At 41.8% G+C, this 16,121-nt stretch overlaps 1 protein-coding gene across 1 annotated transcript; it reads left to right on the forward strand.

The window, feature by feature from the left end:
* Nucleotides 1-1,060: 1,060 nt before the first annotated feature.
* prss16 (serine protease 16) lies at nucleotides 1,061-11,547 on the forward strand. The gene is made up of 13 exons (XM_069147274.1): nucleotides 1,061-1,121; nucleotides 1,968-2,143; nucleotides 3,720-3,819; nucleotides 4,757-4,886; nucleotides 5,599-5,722; nucleotides 7,154-7,231; nucleotides 7,651-7,698; nucleotides 7,793-7,912; nucleotides 9,536-9,700; nucleotides 9,947-10,088; nucleotides 10,192-10,371; nucleotides 10,502-10,656; nucleotides 10,977-11,547. Exons 1-13 carry the CDS (start codon nucleotides 1,061-1,063, stop codon nucleotides 11,046-11,048), a joined length of 1,551 nt encoding a protein of 516 aa, XP_069003375.1. The 3' UTR covers nucleotides 11,049-11,547.
* The last annotated feature ends 4,574 nt before the right edge of the window (nucleotides 11,548-16,121 follow it).

Below are 16,121 nucleotides of genomic sequence, written 5' to 3' on the forward strand. Positions count from 1 at the left end.
ACCAAGTACATTTTTTTTTAAGGTAAAACATCTGCAACTTCTCCGAACTTTGTGCCACCCTTGGTAAATATGCATCCCCTCGCATTGTTCCAATGATGCTGCATCTGATATTCACCATGTTCTGTTTCAATGCACCTGTAGTTCATCTGAGCTGATTGCTGGCTCTAGTATTACAGTCAGCACACAGGACTCATAGTGGTATCAATGTAATGTGAAGAAGCAAATTTCCCCAAATCTTAAACTTTTCATGACATTACTCAGATATGAGTTATATTTATATAACAGTTTGTCAAACAAAAAGTTAAATCAAATGTAAAATTAGCTTATCCCCATGCTATGACTTACTGTATCCAACAATCTTTTACATTCATTTGTATATTATTAAATAGCTACTAAAAAAAAAAATCACATCTAAGACGTGCCTCTGTGACTGTATGTATGAAATGGGTGGAATCAAATGCATAAAGTGTGTGCGTGCATACGTGCGCGCGCGCGCGCGCGCGTGTGTGTGTGTGTGTGTGTGTGTGTGTGTGTGTGTGTGTGTGTGTGTGTGTGTGTGTGTGTGTGTGGATATGTGTGTGTGTGTGTGTGTGTGTGTGTGTGTGTGTGTGTGTGTGTGTGTGTGTGTGTGTGTGTGTGTGTGTGTGGATATGTGTGCCTCTCACTGCTTGTACTGAGACGAGGAAAAAGACAAAAACTGCTGTTGTAACCGAAGCCCTCAAAAAAAGCCATTACAAAGCAGAGAGATCTAATTACATCACCAAGCTGACGCTTCATTCTGCTGAGCAGTTTATATGTGGCAAATACACACACACTCTCTCATCCTGTTTCACTCTCTTCCACACACACACACACACACACACACACACACACACACACACACACACACACACACACACACACACACACACACGATGTGCAGATGCAGGTCATAACAATGCACAGTTCATACCACAGTTGAGTGCAGCTCCTTCCAGGGACTATAAAGGGAGCTGTAGAATGAGTCCCACAGTGGACGTACATGAAGTTTAGTTTAAGTTTTCCTGATTAAGTGATGAAGATGCTTTTCTCTCTGGCCCGCTGTCTCATCCCTCTGCTTCTCTTGAACTTTGTTGGCTGTGGTGAGTTGATTCCTTTTCCGCAACATGTGATAATTAATTTTATGCTAAGATGTCCTTCTGATTTCATCCACTGTCCTGAAATTCACACACATTTGAGGACTTGTTAAGATTCTGAAGTACAGAAGGACTTAACATTTTTGAGAAGTTTTTTTTTCACTCAAAACTAGCAGACGTTTGCTCGTACTTTGAAGAAGATGTTTTTTTTACTTGTGCATTCATGAACAAGGTGCTCATGGGGAATAGTTTGAAAGTAGAAACAAGCTGAAGTATCCTTGTATTTCCAGCCTGGATAAGCTTGTAGGTGGGTGCACTGTCTGAGGCATTGTTCTGAGCATGTCCCGAGTATATTAAACCCTACTTGATGCTCTTAGCTTCCAGGTTTGGGTTCTTAAGCTCCATTATACTTGTTTGCAAGTCTAGTTTTGTTTTCAGGTGTCAAACTTCAGGTAGAAGGGATTACAAAACAGATGCTGGTGGTGACAGCAAGTCTCTTGGGAGACTACTCTCAGTCTGTAACTCTGTTCCTCAAATAGATTTTGCCGGAAGAGTTTTCAGTATTTTTGTAAGGAATCTCAGTGACATGAATGTTGAAATCCTTGGTAAATTTTTAGCAAGCGTGGTTTTCCTATTTGTATCCCTCATATGGACAATAGATCCACTTAAAACGGTCACATCTGAGGCCCAGCTGAGGCCCCCATCACACAAGCCTGAGGATATGTACTTCAAAAACAACCAGAGCTATTACTTTGCACTAATTATAGGTTGAGCTCATACAAACTATTCCGTTTTTTCAAGCGTCACCGTTGTCATTGTCTCTTTCCCCTGCGTCTTTGTTTTTGCCGACAGGACGGATTCTGAGGACGATCAAGGAGCGCGTGCGCGATCTCCAGCTGCAGAGAAACAAGCAGCTTCTCCTGACGCTCACAGGCGGAGGTCAGCAGCCTCGCCAACATGTAAAGGAGGCCTGGATCCACCAGCCGCTGGACCACTTCAACCGACGAGATGGAAACACCTTCCCTCAGGTAGAGAAAGCTGAAACAGCGCTTTATGTAACAACCAAAAGGAAAGTTAGCTTTTCCAGCCAATTTATTAAACAAAGTTAGAAACCGATTTCATTTTCTTCAGTGGAAAAAGTAACTACACCCCTGGCATCACAGTCGAGAATAGTAGCCTTTATCAGAAATAATGTCTCGTAAGCGTTTTACATAATTGTCAGTCTGTGAGATCTGGTTGCTGAAATTTGTCACCACCCTTCCATGTAAAATGATGTCTGTTACAAGAAATTTGATGGATTTCTTGCAGATACTTCCTGTTGAAAATCCCCCACAGTTTTGTTTACTCACCATGCATGAGCCAACATTTCTTCTGTTTGAGCCATTTCTCAGTATCTTGTTGAAAGGTCTGCTTTCCGTTTAACTTTGACCTTTGGACAGATGCCCTCCACATTATCTTTGAGCACTTTTGATATAATGCAGAATTAATTGTCAATACAATGACTGCAAGATGTCCTGTCCCTGAGGCCTTGAAGCAGCCTCAAACCGCAACACTGCCACCACCATGCTTCACAGTATGTTTGATGTTGTCTTTGATTTGCACCAAACTTGTGTACTGTTACTAAAGACAAACAACTCCATCTGGAATTTGTCTCTACAGAACACATCATGCCAAAAGGCCTCATCTCCTGCCTGTATGTTCATTGGCAAACGGCTGTAATGCTCTTTTGGGACAGCAAAGATCTTTTTCCTGGCGCGTCGCCCATGCAGGTCAAATTTGTGAATGGGAGGATCTTTTTTGTGCAGTGGTTGGAGAGCTCTTTAGATCTTGGCATCATGACACCACACACTTAAATAGCACAGAAAACAGCTCCTTAACAGATACTTAATGTTTGAGGTTTAAAGAAGAGCTGTTCCTGTCACTTCATTGGCAGCTAATCTGAAACCTGATTATAATTTTATGGATCTGAAGGTGTCATAAATGTTGGGGATGTACTTATGTTTTCCATGTGACCCATCTGTACCATTTCCTTACTTTTTCACTTGACTGTACATTTATACTTCAGTTTCAGGCATAGACCTGCCTAGTGTGAGTGCAAGGAGCAGATAATCACATGACACCGGCTTGATGTTTCAGAAATAAAGAAAGCAGTTGTGCACTGGATTTTGAATCTCATCTCTTAGATCTTATAACCTCCAGGGTCATATTTTATTTAAAGCATCAAATAAGATGCCATTCTACCTTATTTATGATGATTGTTTTAACTCCAGTAAAGCTGATAAAAAAAAAAAGCTAGAGCTAGAGAGCTAGAGAGGCTCTTAAACAGCACAGAGACAGCAATCCATCCAGAGAAATGTGGGTTGGACGAAGCTTTTCACTGCACCAAATCCACCAGGTAGAGACAAAATTATATTTTTGTCAAATGAAATGTTCATCTTCATTTTATTCTTGAAGCGATTTAAGGCTGCCAATTAGAAAATGTGTCCATTGCAATATTAAGTAAAGGATTACTCTCACTGCTTCTGGTTTGGGAGAAGCTGACAAAGTGGTTTCTTACTTTTTGTATGTTTTCTTTGTCTAAATCTCTCTGTCTTTGTCCTACAGAGGTTCTTTGTGAACGAGGCGTACTGGCGGTGTCCTGATGGTCCCGTGTTTCTCTTCATTGGTGGAGAAGGGCCCATCTTTGAGTTTGATGTTCTTGCAGGTACTTTAGGATGCAGCTCATATTTTAGTCTCTCTACATCTACACTTCCAAAGATCAGATAAGGAAGATGAAACTCACCAACAAAGTGCCCATCTGATGAGTGAAGCGTCATATTGTGATAGTAAGGTGATACCTGTTTCCAGCTGCACTAAACTGTGCTCAGTCAGGAACCATCATCCCTCACAAATATGTAAGTACAGGAGTAGAAGAGAAGGATGGTGCAGTTCAAGGCTCTACTATGCTGTCAGTTTATCACCATTTAAAAAAATACTGTGGTACATTTTACTATAAAGTTTTTTTTTATGTCTCCATGCTGATGACAGCCATGGTTGGAGACATGATGGCTTCAGCTTGTCTGTCTGTCCCATTATCAGGAGTGCGATATCGCAAGAACCCCTTGTAGGAATTTCTTTAAGTTTGGCACAAATGTTCACTTGTTCACAAGGATGAACTGACTAGAATTTGAGGGTCAAAGGTCAAAGCTAAAGGCCACAGAGATTATGGGAAATTTTGAAGACCAAACACCTAAGTGATCTACACTTTAATCATTTAATATGTGCCAGATGATTAAAAGGTTAATTATGACATGAATACTAACGATGTTAATTGCAGACTCTGAAGCACTACCAAATATAGGCTGACTTCACACATCTTCATTGCATCATCTGCAATATTTTTGAGCAGTAGTCCAACATTTATCAATGAATCAAATGACCACGTGGAATCGTCTGCATTCAGAATAATTTCGTCCCCTTTCTCCCAAGAAAAACGTACTTTACACACTTCTCGGAATTGATAGTGGTAGGTCAACGCCTCTTCACAGAATTTAACTTCTTCAAAAGTGACTTTTAATCCTCCCACATACTGCAGTTGCATTTCCTTAAAAAAAAAATACAAAGCACACAGAATCATATCTGCTTTAAACATATTTTCCCAGGTCACCATGTTGACATGGCTGAAGAGCACGGGGCTCTGCTTCTGGCTCTGGAGCATCGTTTCTATGGAGACAGCATTAACCCTGATGGCCTCAAAACTGAGAACCTGGCAGACCTGAGCAGCCAGCAGGCGTTAGTATTGGCTCTCTACCAATGTGTGTGTGTGTGTGTGTGTGTGTGTGTGTGTGTGTGTGTGTGTGTGTGTGTGTGTGTGTGTGTGTGTGTGTGTGTGTGTGTGTTCATGTATGGCTTTCACTCTTCTTTTTTTCTCACTTCCTCTTTCTCGTTGCATATGTATGTGCATCTGTCTTTTTCTAGTTAATTTATGTTTGCTCCGTTTTCACATTCCTTTTTTTCTATTTATGTGTGTGTATATCTTAATGTTTAAGTGTGTGTCACAATAGGGAGAACAAAGATCGACCATGTGTCTGGCATATTGCACATTATGGACACAACACAGCCAATCCGATTCAAGTCTCAGCACAAATCCTCATAGTAGACAAACGGGCATTTCACGCTATAAAGTGATCAAACAAAAAACCAGAACATGTTCTGTCCCAGAAAACCAAAATACATTTCCAGTACTCTCAATCCAAAATAGGGACTTCCTCCCTCAATCAGGACTGATGTCAGGCTCATTAAACATGTGAATCTGCTTCTGTCCCCGTCTCTTTCTCACCCGCTCTCGTTCATTTTCTTGTGTCAATCGATAAGTGTAAGAGAGGAAGAGTGTTGCATTTCTCCTTTCAAGTCTGAGTCTGTCTCTCCATTTCCATTTGTCTGTATGTTTGCAGGTATCTATAGACAGCGTTTGAACATTTGTGTTTTGTTACCTTCGGTTCAGGCTCGCTGACTTGGCTCTATTCCACCAGCACATCAGCCAAAGCTTCAACCTGAGCCGCAGGAACACCTGGATCAGCTTCGGAGGCTCGTACTCTGGAGCTCTGTCCGCCTGGTTCAGAGGAAAGGTACGAGACAAGGCTCGGAGATGAATCTCTGCAAGCATTCAAAGTCTCATTAGGCTTCAAAACCTCACAAACTTTAATTTTAAATAGCAATTCCCTAAAAGACAGAGATAACATTTCAGGAATTTGTTTACTTTTATCAGAAAACATGACTAATTCATAGGAAACCCTGATATATACACATAGAAAGATATTATTTTTATTGTTATGTACCATTTTTCAAAAACATATCGACGGATAAGAAATACCTGGTGAGGAGCAGAATTATGGAGAGGCAATATTTCATAAAGGTATCTCTTTTATTCCCACCTAAAGGAGATAAGAAAGGGCGTCCTGAACCTCCTCTCGTGTCTGAATTCATCACCTGCTTTCATGACTTTCACTTAGATATTTAGTTGGTATACTAACTGAAAGAAACTATATTAGGTTTATTGTTAACAACATGATATCTGGCTCTGATTTATGGTCACTGACATGCAATGATTTTAAGATTCTCCAACATTTGAGACAAAGTTAATTCAGTGTCTTCTGAGGAGGAATTATATTTTACCCTGTTTTAGCAGATGTAAAATAAGTGGCTGCCTCCAGTCTACAGTTTTTTTCTTCTATCAGTGGTACCTTCTGTGCTCCTTTACCTGTCTGCGGCTGTATACTGTAAATGTGAAAAGTAAGGTGCCTTAGTAACACAACAATGTGATTAAGGTTAGGAAAAGATGACGATTTGGGTTAAAATAACTCATTCTACATAATGTTACATGTCAGGTAAATTTAATACATTTAGTTATGGAAGTAACTTATGTTAGTTGAAGGGAATCACTGACTTCTGCTTTCTCAGACTTAAACACGTCATGATTAAAAGTGCTGTTTATTCCATCCAACCACCTCCAACCTCCTAATTACATGGACTTCATCCCTCTTTATACTTTGTCACATAAACTCCATCACGTGACCTCCTAGCTCGACCCTGGTATTTTTCATACTGAGGCGAAGTAAAACTTGACACTGACGCAGTGTCCTCTAGTGGACTGACGGGTGTATTACAGTCTTTGGCACTGATACCTACATGACACTGAGTTCAGGTGGGTACAGTAGATTTGAGCAAATGTGGCCATTTTCATTGAAAATAATGTGTCAGCTAGTTCAACGCTGAGGCTCGTTGATGTGTAGGATTAATCTTCTCTTGGGACTGACTGACAAAAAGAGATAGACGATCACCTGACTTTAACACTGATCTTATCAGGTGTTACTCTGTGGAAAACTACCTTAAAACCCGATCTCATATTGTTTGAAAAATGCATTTCTTTTTCTGCATATGCCACACAGATTAGAAAATAGAAAACATTTGACATTACGTTATTGCATCTCTACTACTGTACATTAATTAATTATTAGCTCTTGTCATTACTCTGTCTCCATTTTTTCCCTTTTCTACAGTTTCACAGCCTGGTGTATGGAGCTGTGGCCTCCTCTGCTCCGGTCAAGGCGACGCTGGACTTTTCTGCCTACAACAATGTAAAATGTCTCAATCAATAGTCACAATATTAACATCTGACCAGGATTAACATAAAACAAAGAAAGAAAAGGAAGAAAACTAAAACAAAGAATTACAGAAATATAATTGTTTTTAATTTTCATCCTTAATTATGGTCCACATCCTTTTTCAAACCTTTCTTTTTGTAAAAACAAGAAATCTTAAAATGTTTTTTTGTCATTTTGATAAATTATTTTACCTTGAAACCAAAACCAAAAACTAATTCCATGAACCTCCTCTGAGGTCATTAAACCCCACAAACTTTCTAGAAATATTACCCAGGACATCAGTGTCCTCATTTGTTGCTACATCCTGGCATGTAGTACTGTTACTTGATACTAATTGGTCTGTGATTTTAGTTTCCTTCTCACTCACACATCTGCCATTTCCTGTGTTTCAGATTGTTGGCTTGAGTCTGAGGAACGAGGCAGTTGGTGGCTCAGAGAAGGTGCGAAGCTGCCACCTGTCTGTGCGTCATGTGACAGGCATTAAATTCCCGTCTGTCACTTTTTGTTAAATTCAGCCTCATCCTCTTCCTGCAGTGTCTGGCTGCCGTTCAGGAGGCGTTCGCTGCTCTGGAAGCAGCACTGATGGCTGGAAATATCCACCAGTTGGCTGTGGACTTTGGCTGCTGTCAGATCCCCAAAGATCCTGATGATCAGGTGACGACTTTAGTATTTAACTGTTTTGGGGAAAATTAATGTGTGTTATACTTAACAAACGCTATTGTATAGCAGCTGCAGCACTGTGTTTGGGCATTTTTGTTCATTTTCTGTTATTTTTTGTGAGGTTTTTTAACACTTTTTTTTTTTTTTACCGTGTGCATCTCTAGTGATCTCTCCACACTTGATCATTCAACATGTGACTAAACAGGAGTTTGAGTTGCACTATTAGACAGAAGGGGTTCTTGACATGTTGGACGAAGCAAACTTCTATTATCACTGGTTCTTAATCCTTTTTTTAGACACCAAAACGTCAAGTAGCCTACCTCTTCCTCAACCATCGCATTTTAAATGTGTTCATCCTAAGAGATCCTAAAACTAGATATTATGTAACTCTAATACTAATTCAAGTGGATGTTGTTTGTACTAGTAAAATAATTTATACATTTAATCTATTTAGTCTTTTACGCTCAGTGGTGGAAAGTAACTAAGTAAATTAACTCAAGCACTGTACTTACAGTAAGTACAGTTCTGAGGTACTTGTACTTCACTTACATTTTATGCCACTTCATACTCCCACTCCACTACATTTCAAATGGAAATCTTGAATTTACTCCACTACATTTATTTCACAGCTTTAGTTACTTTTCAGATGAAGATTTAATGGATAATATAACAAGCTTTTAAAACCCAACACATTGTTAAAGATTAAGCCCGTAGTTTTAAACTTTTCCAACTTTGTCATCTTACAAACAGTTTAAATGATTCAACATCTCACCAAAAATCAAAGATTAGAAAAAAGTCCAAAAACTGGAAACAGATTTGTGGATCAGAACTTTGTTTGTTGTTCTTTCCTCTCTCAGTAATCACCTGATGACCGCTCAGATTGATCTGCTGTCTCTGGATATAAAATATAAAGTACAAATCTGCTGCAGCTACAACAGTAAATGCTACTTACACAGGGCCAGAGGTCCAAACCAGGAATTTAACTTTAATACTTTAACTACATTTTGCTGCTAATGCTTGAGGAGGATTTTTTACTCAGAACTTTTACTTGAACTTTACTTAAGTAAAGAATCGGAATACTTTTTTTGCCTGTGATTACCCTATACTATTCCAAATATTTACCCTTTATTTAGAGCTACATAACACTTTTTATGTACTTTTTAATTTTTTTTTTTTATCCTTTATCTATTACTTTTTAGTGACTATTTGCTCTTTATCCAACCATCTAATTTAAGGTTATCTACTATAACTATTTACCCATCACCCTACTGTCAGATAAATACTTGAACTGTATGTTCATCACTTTATCTTAACTATTTCAGCCAGTGATCTACTTTTGGATATTACAACCATTTATCTAGCTTACTATTAGCTAAAACTGTTAACTGCAGACTAGATTCATTACCTTTAGCGATCTATTTCAACCATTTATTCATATATTTCCCTCATTTGCATTGTATAAATCTGATGTTACACATAAACTTTTCAATCAAATCATACTTTCTATTCTTGTCATTTAATGCTACTTTATTTTCTCTTTATTCTGACACCAACTTTCCAAAATGTTCCTGTGAGGAATGTTCCTGTAATTCTTTGTTCCGTACTTCCTTACTTTAGATTGAGCTGATGGAAAACGTGGCCGACATTGTCATGGGAACAGTGCAGTACAATGAAGAAGGGGTGCTCATGCCCATCAGCGAGCTCTGTGCTGTGATGATCAATAAGAGTGAGGGACATGTGGAAGAGATGGAAGCTTACAGCCGCCTTGTTAAACTTTCCCAGGTAGGGGAAAAGGTGATGGCCTCCTTTTCTGTGTTGATGCACATATGTTACCACCAGATGTCACTGCTGAGCCATTTTAATGAACTCCTCACAAGGTAAGGGCTTGTAGTCCCTCCTGGAGTTTAAAATGAAACGGCGCCACCATTAGGATTTATTTTACTTACTAGAAATATGCAGCAGGAACAGGATGGGAACAATGTCTTTTATGATTTATGTGTTTTTTTTGTTTGTTTGTGCACTCTGCAGATCTACCGTTCAATCAGTGAGGAGCCGTGTCTGGACATCTCCCATGAAAACACAGTGAAGGATCTGATGGACACGTCTCTCCACTCCAGCAGGAGAGCACAGAGACAGTGGATGTACCAGACCTGCACTGAGTTTGGCTTCTGTACAACACACACACAAACACACACACTGAGCATCTCACATACAGTCAACCATCATTCTGTCTGTGTCCTGAATCTGTTTTTCATGTGCGTATGTGTCTGTAGACCAGACTTGTGAGGACACCACTTGTCCATTCTCTGGGATGTTGACCCTGCGGGATCATACTAAGCTCTGTGCAATGCTGTTTGGTATTTCCCAGCATTCCCTGCCTGCACATATCGCCTTCACGAACACATATTATGGAGGAGACAACCCCCCCACACAAAGGGTCCTTTATGTCAACGGTGAGACTTTATACATACATTTATTCCTTGACAGGCAGAAGAAGACGGCCTCTTGTTTCCTCATTATATAATAAAAGAGCGGTGCAGGACTTTATTGACCATTAAAAAGTCTGTATCATTATTACTGCAGGTGGGATTGACCCATGGAAGGAGCTGTCAGTGGTCCAGAACAGGACTGAGGAGGGGGAGGAGGCTCAGACAGTTTTCATTAAGGACACTGCTCACTGTGCTGATATGTCGAGAAGAAGAACTGCAGACCGCTGCTCACTCAGGAAAGCCAGGCTGGTATGTACGCCTCACTGACGTGTTATTACAGTAATCTCCATAACAAACATGTAGATCAACAAAAATCCTTAGTTCTCGGGCCGTTTACTGAAACTGTTCTGTGGCTTTCAGCCATGAAAACATCTCCTATGTGACAAAACATCTCAAATATTGAACCTTTAATAGAAAATATCAGCAACGATACAAATATATCAACCATATTTTATCAACACATGGTGGGTATTTTTGGTAACATTCTCTTGGTTGTTGAATTATAAAAGTAAAATTAAACTATATATTTATATTTCTAACACATTTCCCCCCGTCTTTTCACCTCTTAGGAGATCGAGGAGTGTGTGTCGAGCTGGCTGAAGGCAGCTGACCAGGAGAAGATGGAGAAAAGAAGGGTGTGATCAGATCACAATAGAACCTGATCAGCTCTTATCACGTCCCCTGAAACTGATAAGGACTAGTCAATAATCAGGCCTGCCTGGCTGCCCGGCTTCATCCTCCTCCTCCTCCTTGTCCTCCATTTCCTCTCCCCTGTTCTCCACCTCCTCGCTCTCCATTTATAAAAGGTTCACAGCACCACGGTTAATCTGTGTGGATTTCGTTTTACAGGTTTTTGTGTGTGCCTTTACAGATGTTCCTTTTATTTCGGACTTTGTAAGGAATTTCATGGTTATTTTATTTGTATTGATTTTTTGAGACTCTGCTTATTCACTCATAAAAACAATGACTTTATGATTGTTTCCCACTTAATAACTTTATCTTGCTGCTGATAAAATACACTGTTATGGTTTGTTTTTACAGTATTCATCAGTTGTCATAACCTTGTGGTGTCACCAGGGTGTGATATTGCTACATATGCGGGAAACCCATTTCTTGAGGCGCTGCATATCAAAGTTCAGAGAGGCGGATGTGTTGCTTTTGAAGAAATACAGTAAACCTGTTAATCTGACGTGTATGTGGATGGGATGCAGTTGTGTTGTTGTATTTGTAGCAGTGAGAGAAATCATGAAGAGATGGAGAGTGTTTGTGAGAGAAAGGTGAGGAAGCACCCAGTTGTCCCAAGCCCATCTGTTTCCGCGTGTGTGCGTGCATGCGTGTGTGTGTGTGTGTGTGTGTGTGTGTGTGTGTGTGTGTGTGTGTGTGTGTGTGTGTGTGTGAGAACGGCTCAGTGGGGGGGTCAAAAGTGGGAGGTCGTGACCCCGCTGACCCTGTGGGAGAGGAGATCATCAATCAACTAGGGGCTGGACAGAACAGCAGGAGGGCACACACACATACACACACACACACACACACACACACACACACACACACACACACACACACACACACACACATATACCTAGATAATGTAACAAACACCCGGTATAAAACACATCACAAGCACATTTGAATCAACTAAACAATCAATTATGAATCAAATAAGTGCATCTTGTAAACATGTATTGTATATTTCATTTCACACACACACACACACACACACACACACACACACACACACACACACACACACACACACACACACACACACACACACACACACACACAAACACACAAAGAATCACCCCCTCAGTTACATACATAAAGGCCTCTCAGACATTTACTGTTTTCCAAATGTGCTGTCTGTGTCTGTGTGTGTGTGTGTGTGTTTTCTCTTTGATAATATACAAGCTTTCTTAATCATGGAGAAAGCCACAGATGCTATCACACACCTGAGCTCATGGAGCAGCAGCCGATGGAAACTGCATTCCCCCCCATTTTGTCCTGTTTCTATCAACCTTCATCTCTTTACTTTAGTAAACAAGCTCACACCCACAAAAAGACACACACACTCCCACAAACTCAGAGAGACGCTATCTGGATTATCAGCCAGCACTTGCAGAGCGACGGGGCATGCTTTTTCTCTCTCCACCATTCCTTCCCCTCCTCCTCCTCCTCCTCCTCCTGCAGCCTGTCCTGTTGATCAATGAGGAAGTTCTTAGGCTCAACTATTAATCAAGGCCTATCGGCTATCTGTCTGCCGAGCCAACCAATCACAGCCCTCTGACAGCTGGGCCATGAAAAATGCGGCCTGGTGGATGTAGGGGAGGTTGGGGGGGTGGAGGGGTTTGCTGAGGTTGTGGAGAAGAGGAGGGAGGTGAAGGAGCACTCTATCTGATCCAAGTCAGGTCACGGCTGCACAACTGCACTTAATGCACTTACAGTTGATTCTTAACATGGTGATGGCCGCCACACACACACACACACACACACACACACACACACACACACACACACACACACACACACACACACACACACACACACACACACACACACACACACACGGGTTGTGTGACTGATACAGAAAAACTCATTTCAATCAACACATTTTGTTCCTGATTTACATTTACATCAATTGGAGGTATTTTGCAGCCATGCAGCAACGACTGTTACCACTGCTTTCATTCGGTGGTGGTTAGAGTGAGAAAATCTGACAAAAAGTATAACGAACAGTGTTTTTATCGAGTCTTTGTAGCAGAAATCTCCTCAGTGAGGAGTACAATCTATTGTCCAATAAGGAGTCCTGTCCTCACACCTCAAAGCTTCATCAACACACTACCATCCCTCTTCTGCATAATCACCATGCTCACACTCATCCATTCACATCTTATTGCCATGATTAGATTACATCTAATGCTATTACACCGCTCCCATCTCTCTCCCTCCTCTTCATGGATTTCTTGCAGATCTTATTAGTGTGTGATGCGGACCAGGTCCCCCCCCCCCCTTTTGGATTTATGAACCCTCAGACTTCTCTCCTTTAATCTCACTCTGCTCTTCCACTCCCGCATGTGTCCATCCATCATTCCCAGGGTTGTCTTGGGCGGAAGAGTATTAATCCCTCCATCCCATCTCTCATTCCTCTGGACAGATGAGGAAGGTGGATGGAGGAAGGTGGAGATGGGAGGAAGGGTAAAGGGAAGGAGGCCTCAGATTAGTTTTCATAACATTTCTGTAGCATTGTTGGTGGGGAGGTGGGGGATGGAGGGTGAGAGGAGGCATTGCAGGTGATATATGCAGATTTACTCAATGATGGGTCACGGCTTTGATGCCTTCAACAGCTATGATGATGATGCTGAAGATGCTGCAGAGGTGAGCGTGTGTGTGGGAGGAGGGCAGAGGCAATAACTGCAGATGGGATGATAAACATCTTAGTGTGGGAGTGTGTATGTGTGCTGGTCACCTTTTTGCATGTTTATTGGGGTGAGTTTTAGCGTGTTTGTGTGTGCATGTGTGTGTAATGGAGTTCAGGCCAAAATCTTTCCCCATGCATTTCTTCAAAAGGGCAACAGGAACTGCATCTTATTACCTGTTGGTGCCTGCCAAACACACACTTCAAATACACACACACACACACACACACACACACACACACACACACACACACACACACACACACACACACACACACACAGTATGTTCAACAGAATCCAATAAGCTCTGGGAAATCAATTGGACAGATCAGGACATTTAATAAGTTTGGTCCTTGCAGGCCTAATTCTGTGAAAAAGCAAACAAACAAATGTTCTATAAAGGAAAAAAAAGAAAGAAAGAAACCTTTGACCAGCGGTCAGCGTAAATCTGACTGTCCTCCTCCCCTCCCAATCCAACCCTGTGCAGTGACAGGTAGATTAAGGGGCGTGATAGATGCCCCTCTCTGTATCTCCCTCTCTCCACCCCCTCCCCCCCGCCCCTCTCACCCACACCCTTCCCTCCCCTCCATCCATCATGGCGGCTGGTGTAATTGCGGCTGCGTGGGGCTGGCAGAGGGAGCCTCCATCCATCTCCTTAACAACAAACAGTCACGAGGACGGATGGCGCTGTGCTCCCCAGTTAATCTCCATCTATAAGGGGTGGTGGTGGTGGGGAGGAGGAGGAGGAAGAGGAGGAGAATGAGGAGGAGGAGGAGGAGGAGGAGGAGGAGGGATGGAGGAGAAGAAAATAAGAAAAATAAGAAGAAAGGTAAAAAAAAAAAAAGAAAAGAAATGGAGAAGGGGAAGGCAGAAGGAAGGAAAGAGGGAGGGAAGAATGGTGTGATGGCTGAACAGGTAGAAGCAGTAAGACGAATGATTCTGGGTTGGGGAGAGCGAGAGAAACTGGAGGGGAAAAAGTTTGCAAACAGACTGCAAGAGCAGGTCGATAAGGGTGGATTTGCTTGGCTAGTGTGCCAGAAGAAAACAGGAGAAATGGAGGGTTGGAGGGAGGGAGGGGGAGGGAGAAAATTTATGTCCACGCTGCCAGACGACCCAGAAACTAGAGAGGCACAGGCTCATAAAAATGCACTCTGCACCCCTGACTGCCCCCCACTTGTACCCCTCTCTGTTTCTTCTCCTCATCCCCTCTTTCTCCATCAACAGGCGGTGCAGGGTCATAGTTGTGTGATGTTTTTCGGGTGGTTGTGTGTCGTTACCAGAGGTCACGGCAGCCGTATTTTCTTAACGCCAGAGTCACCGAAGTCAACAAGGTTGGGTGGCCCTCTGAAGTCAAGTAAAACTAGACTTTTGTGGCAAGATGACCAAACTGGGGGCAGCAGCAGTTTCCAGAGGTGGCTGGTTTTCATGTTGCAGATGATGAATTACAATTTCAGAAGTGTCAACAGCTGGCAGTGTCACGTTTATGTTTGCAGCAACAGGAGCATGCTGGGAAAACCCTACGGGAAAAAAGAGCTGTTTAAAGAAGAGGTAAGTGTGACATCTTCTGTTTCAAGCTTCATGAGACTACAGCTAAATTTCGAGGAAATTCACACATGTACACACTCCCACACACACTCCTCTGCTTGTTGTTTTCCTGTTTTCTAGCCCGGGGCATCGCCTGCAGTGAGGCCAAACTTAGAAGAGGAGCACCTTGACATGGCCCTCCAGCACGCAAGCACACAAATCCACACACACACACTCAACAGGCTTTGGTGAGTGCAGAGGAGCGAGTGCCTGAGCCTCGACAGGGAGTGACAAATAACTGCAGCAGCCCTGACATGCAGAACGGTCCCACAGAGAACCTGCACGACTGATACGCCACTCTGTGGTGCAGAAAACAAGCCGCTTCTTTACAGGCGGTCTCCACAGCAGGAGGCAATCACATAAAACCTGAGTTAACCTGAGAGTCAGCCTTCAGACGGGCTGTCTATGTTTTGTCTATGATTATGTTTTAATCAGTCACCACATGTGCATTTGTCTCAGCAAGACAGAATGTAAATGTTGTAAACAGCCTGAAATCACAGAAATGAGGTGCACGCGGCTTGATGTTCAAACTTATGGATTTTAGATAAATAGGGTAGAAATTTCACCAAGAGAACAAGGAAATCTTCCAAAGGCATCAAAAGGAAATCTATTTTATGTAGAGCAAAGACCTGTGGCTGTGCTTTGTTGCTGCATGCGTATATAATCATGATAATAAAGATTTGGTCTTTATTTCCTTTAATATTAATATCCCTTTCC

The sequence above is a fragment of the Embiotoca jacksoni genome, unplaced genomic scaffold (assembly GCF_022577435.1).
Source record: "Embiotoca jacksoni isolate LCO1_2020_lvr unplaced genomic scaffold, fEmbJac1.0.p SCAF_14, whole genome shotgun sequence".
Classification (NCBI taxonomy): domain Eukaryota; kingdom Metazoa; phylum Chordata; class Actinopteri; family Embiotocidae; genus Embiotoca; species Embiotoca jacksoni.

Coding starts and splice junctions, on each gene's coding strand:
- prss16 (XM_069147274.1), top strand. CDS start 1,061: ATGCTTTTCTCTCTGGCCCGCTGTCTCATCCCTCTGCTTCTCTTGAAC. Junction 7,232..7,650: donor ACTTTTCTGCCTACAACAAT/GTAAAATGTCTC, acceptor CCTGTGTTTCAG/ATTGTTGGCTTGAGTCTGAG. Junction 9,701..9,946: donor GCCTTGTTAAACTTTCCCAG/GTAGGGGAAAAG, acceptor TGCACTCTGCAG/ATCTACCGTTCAATCAGTGA.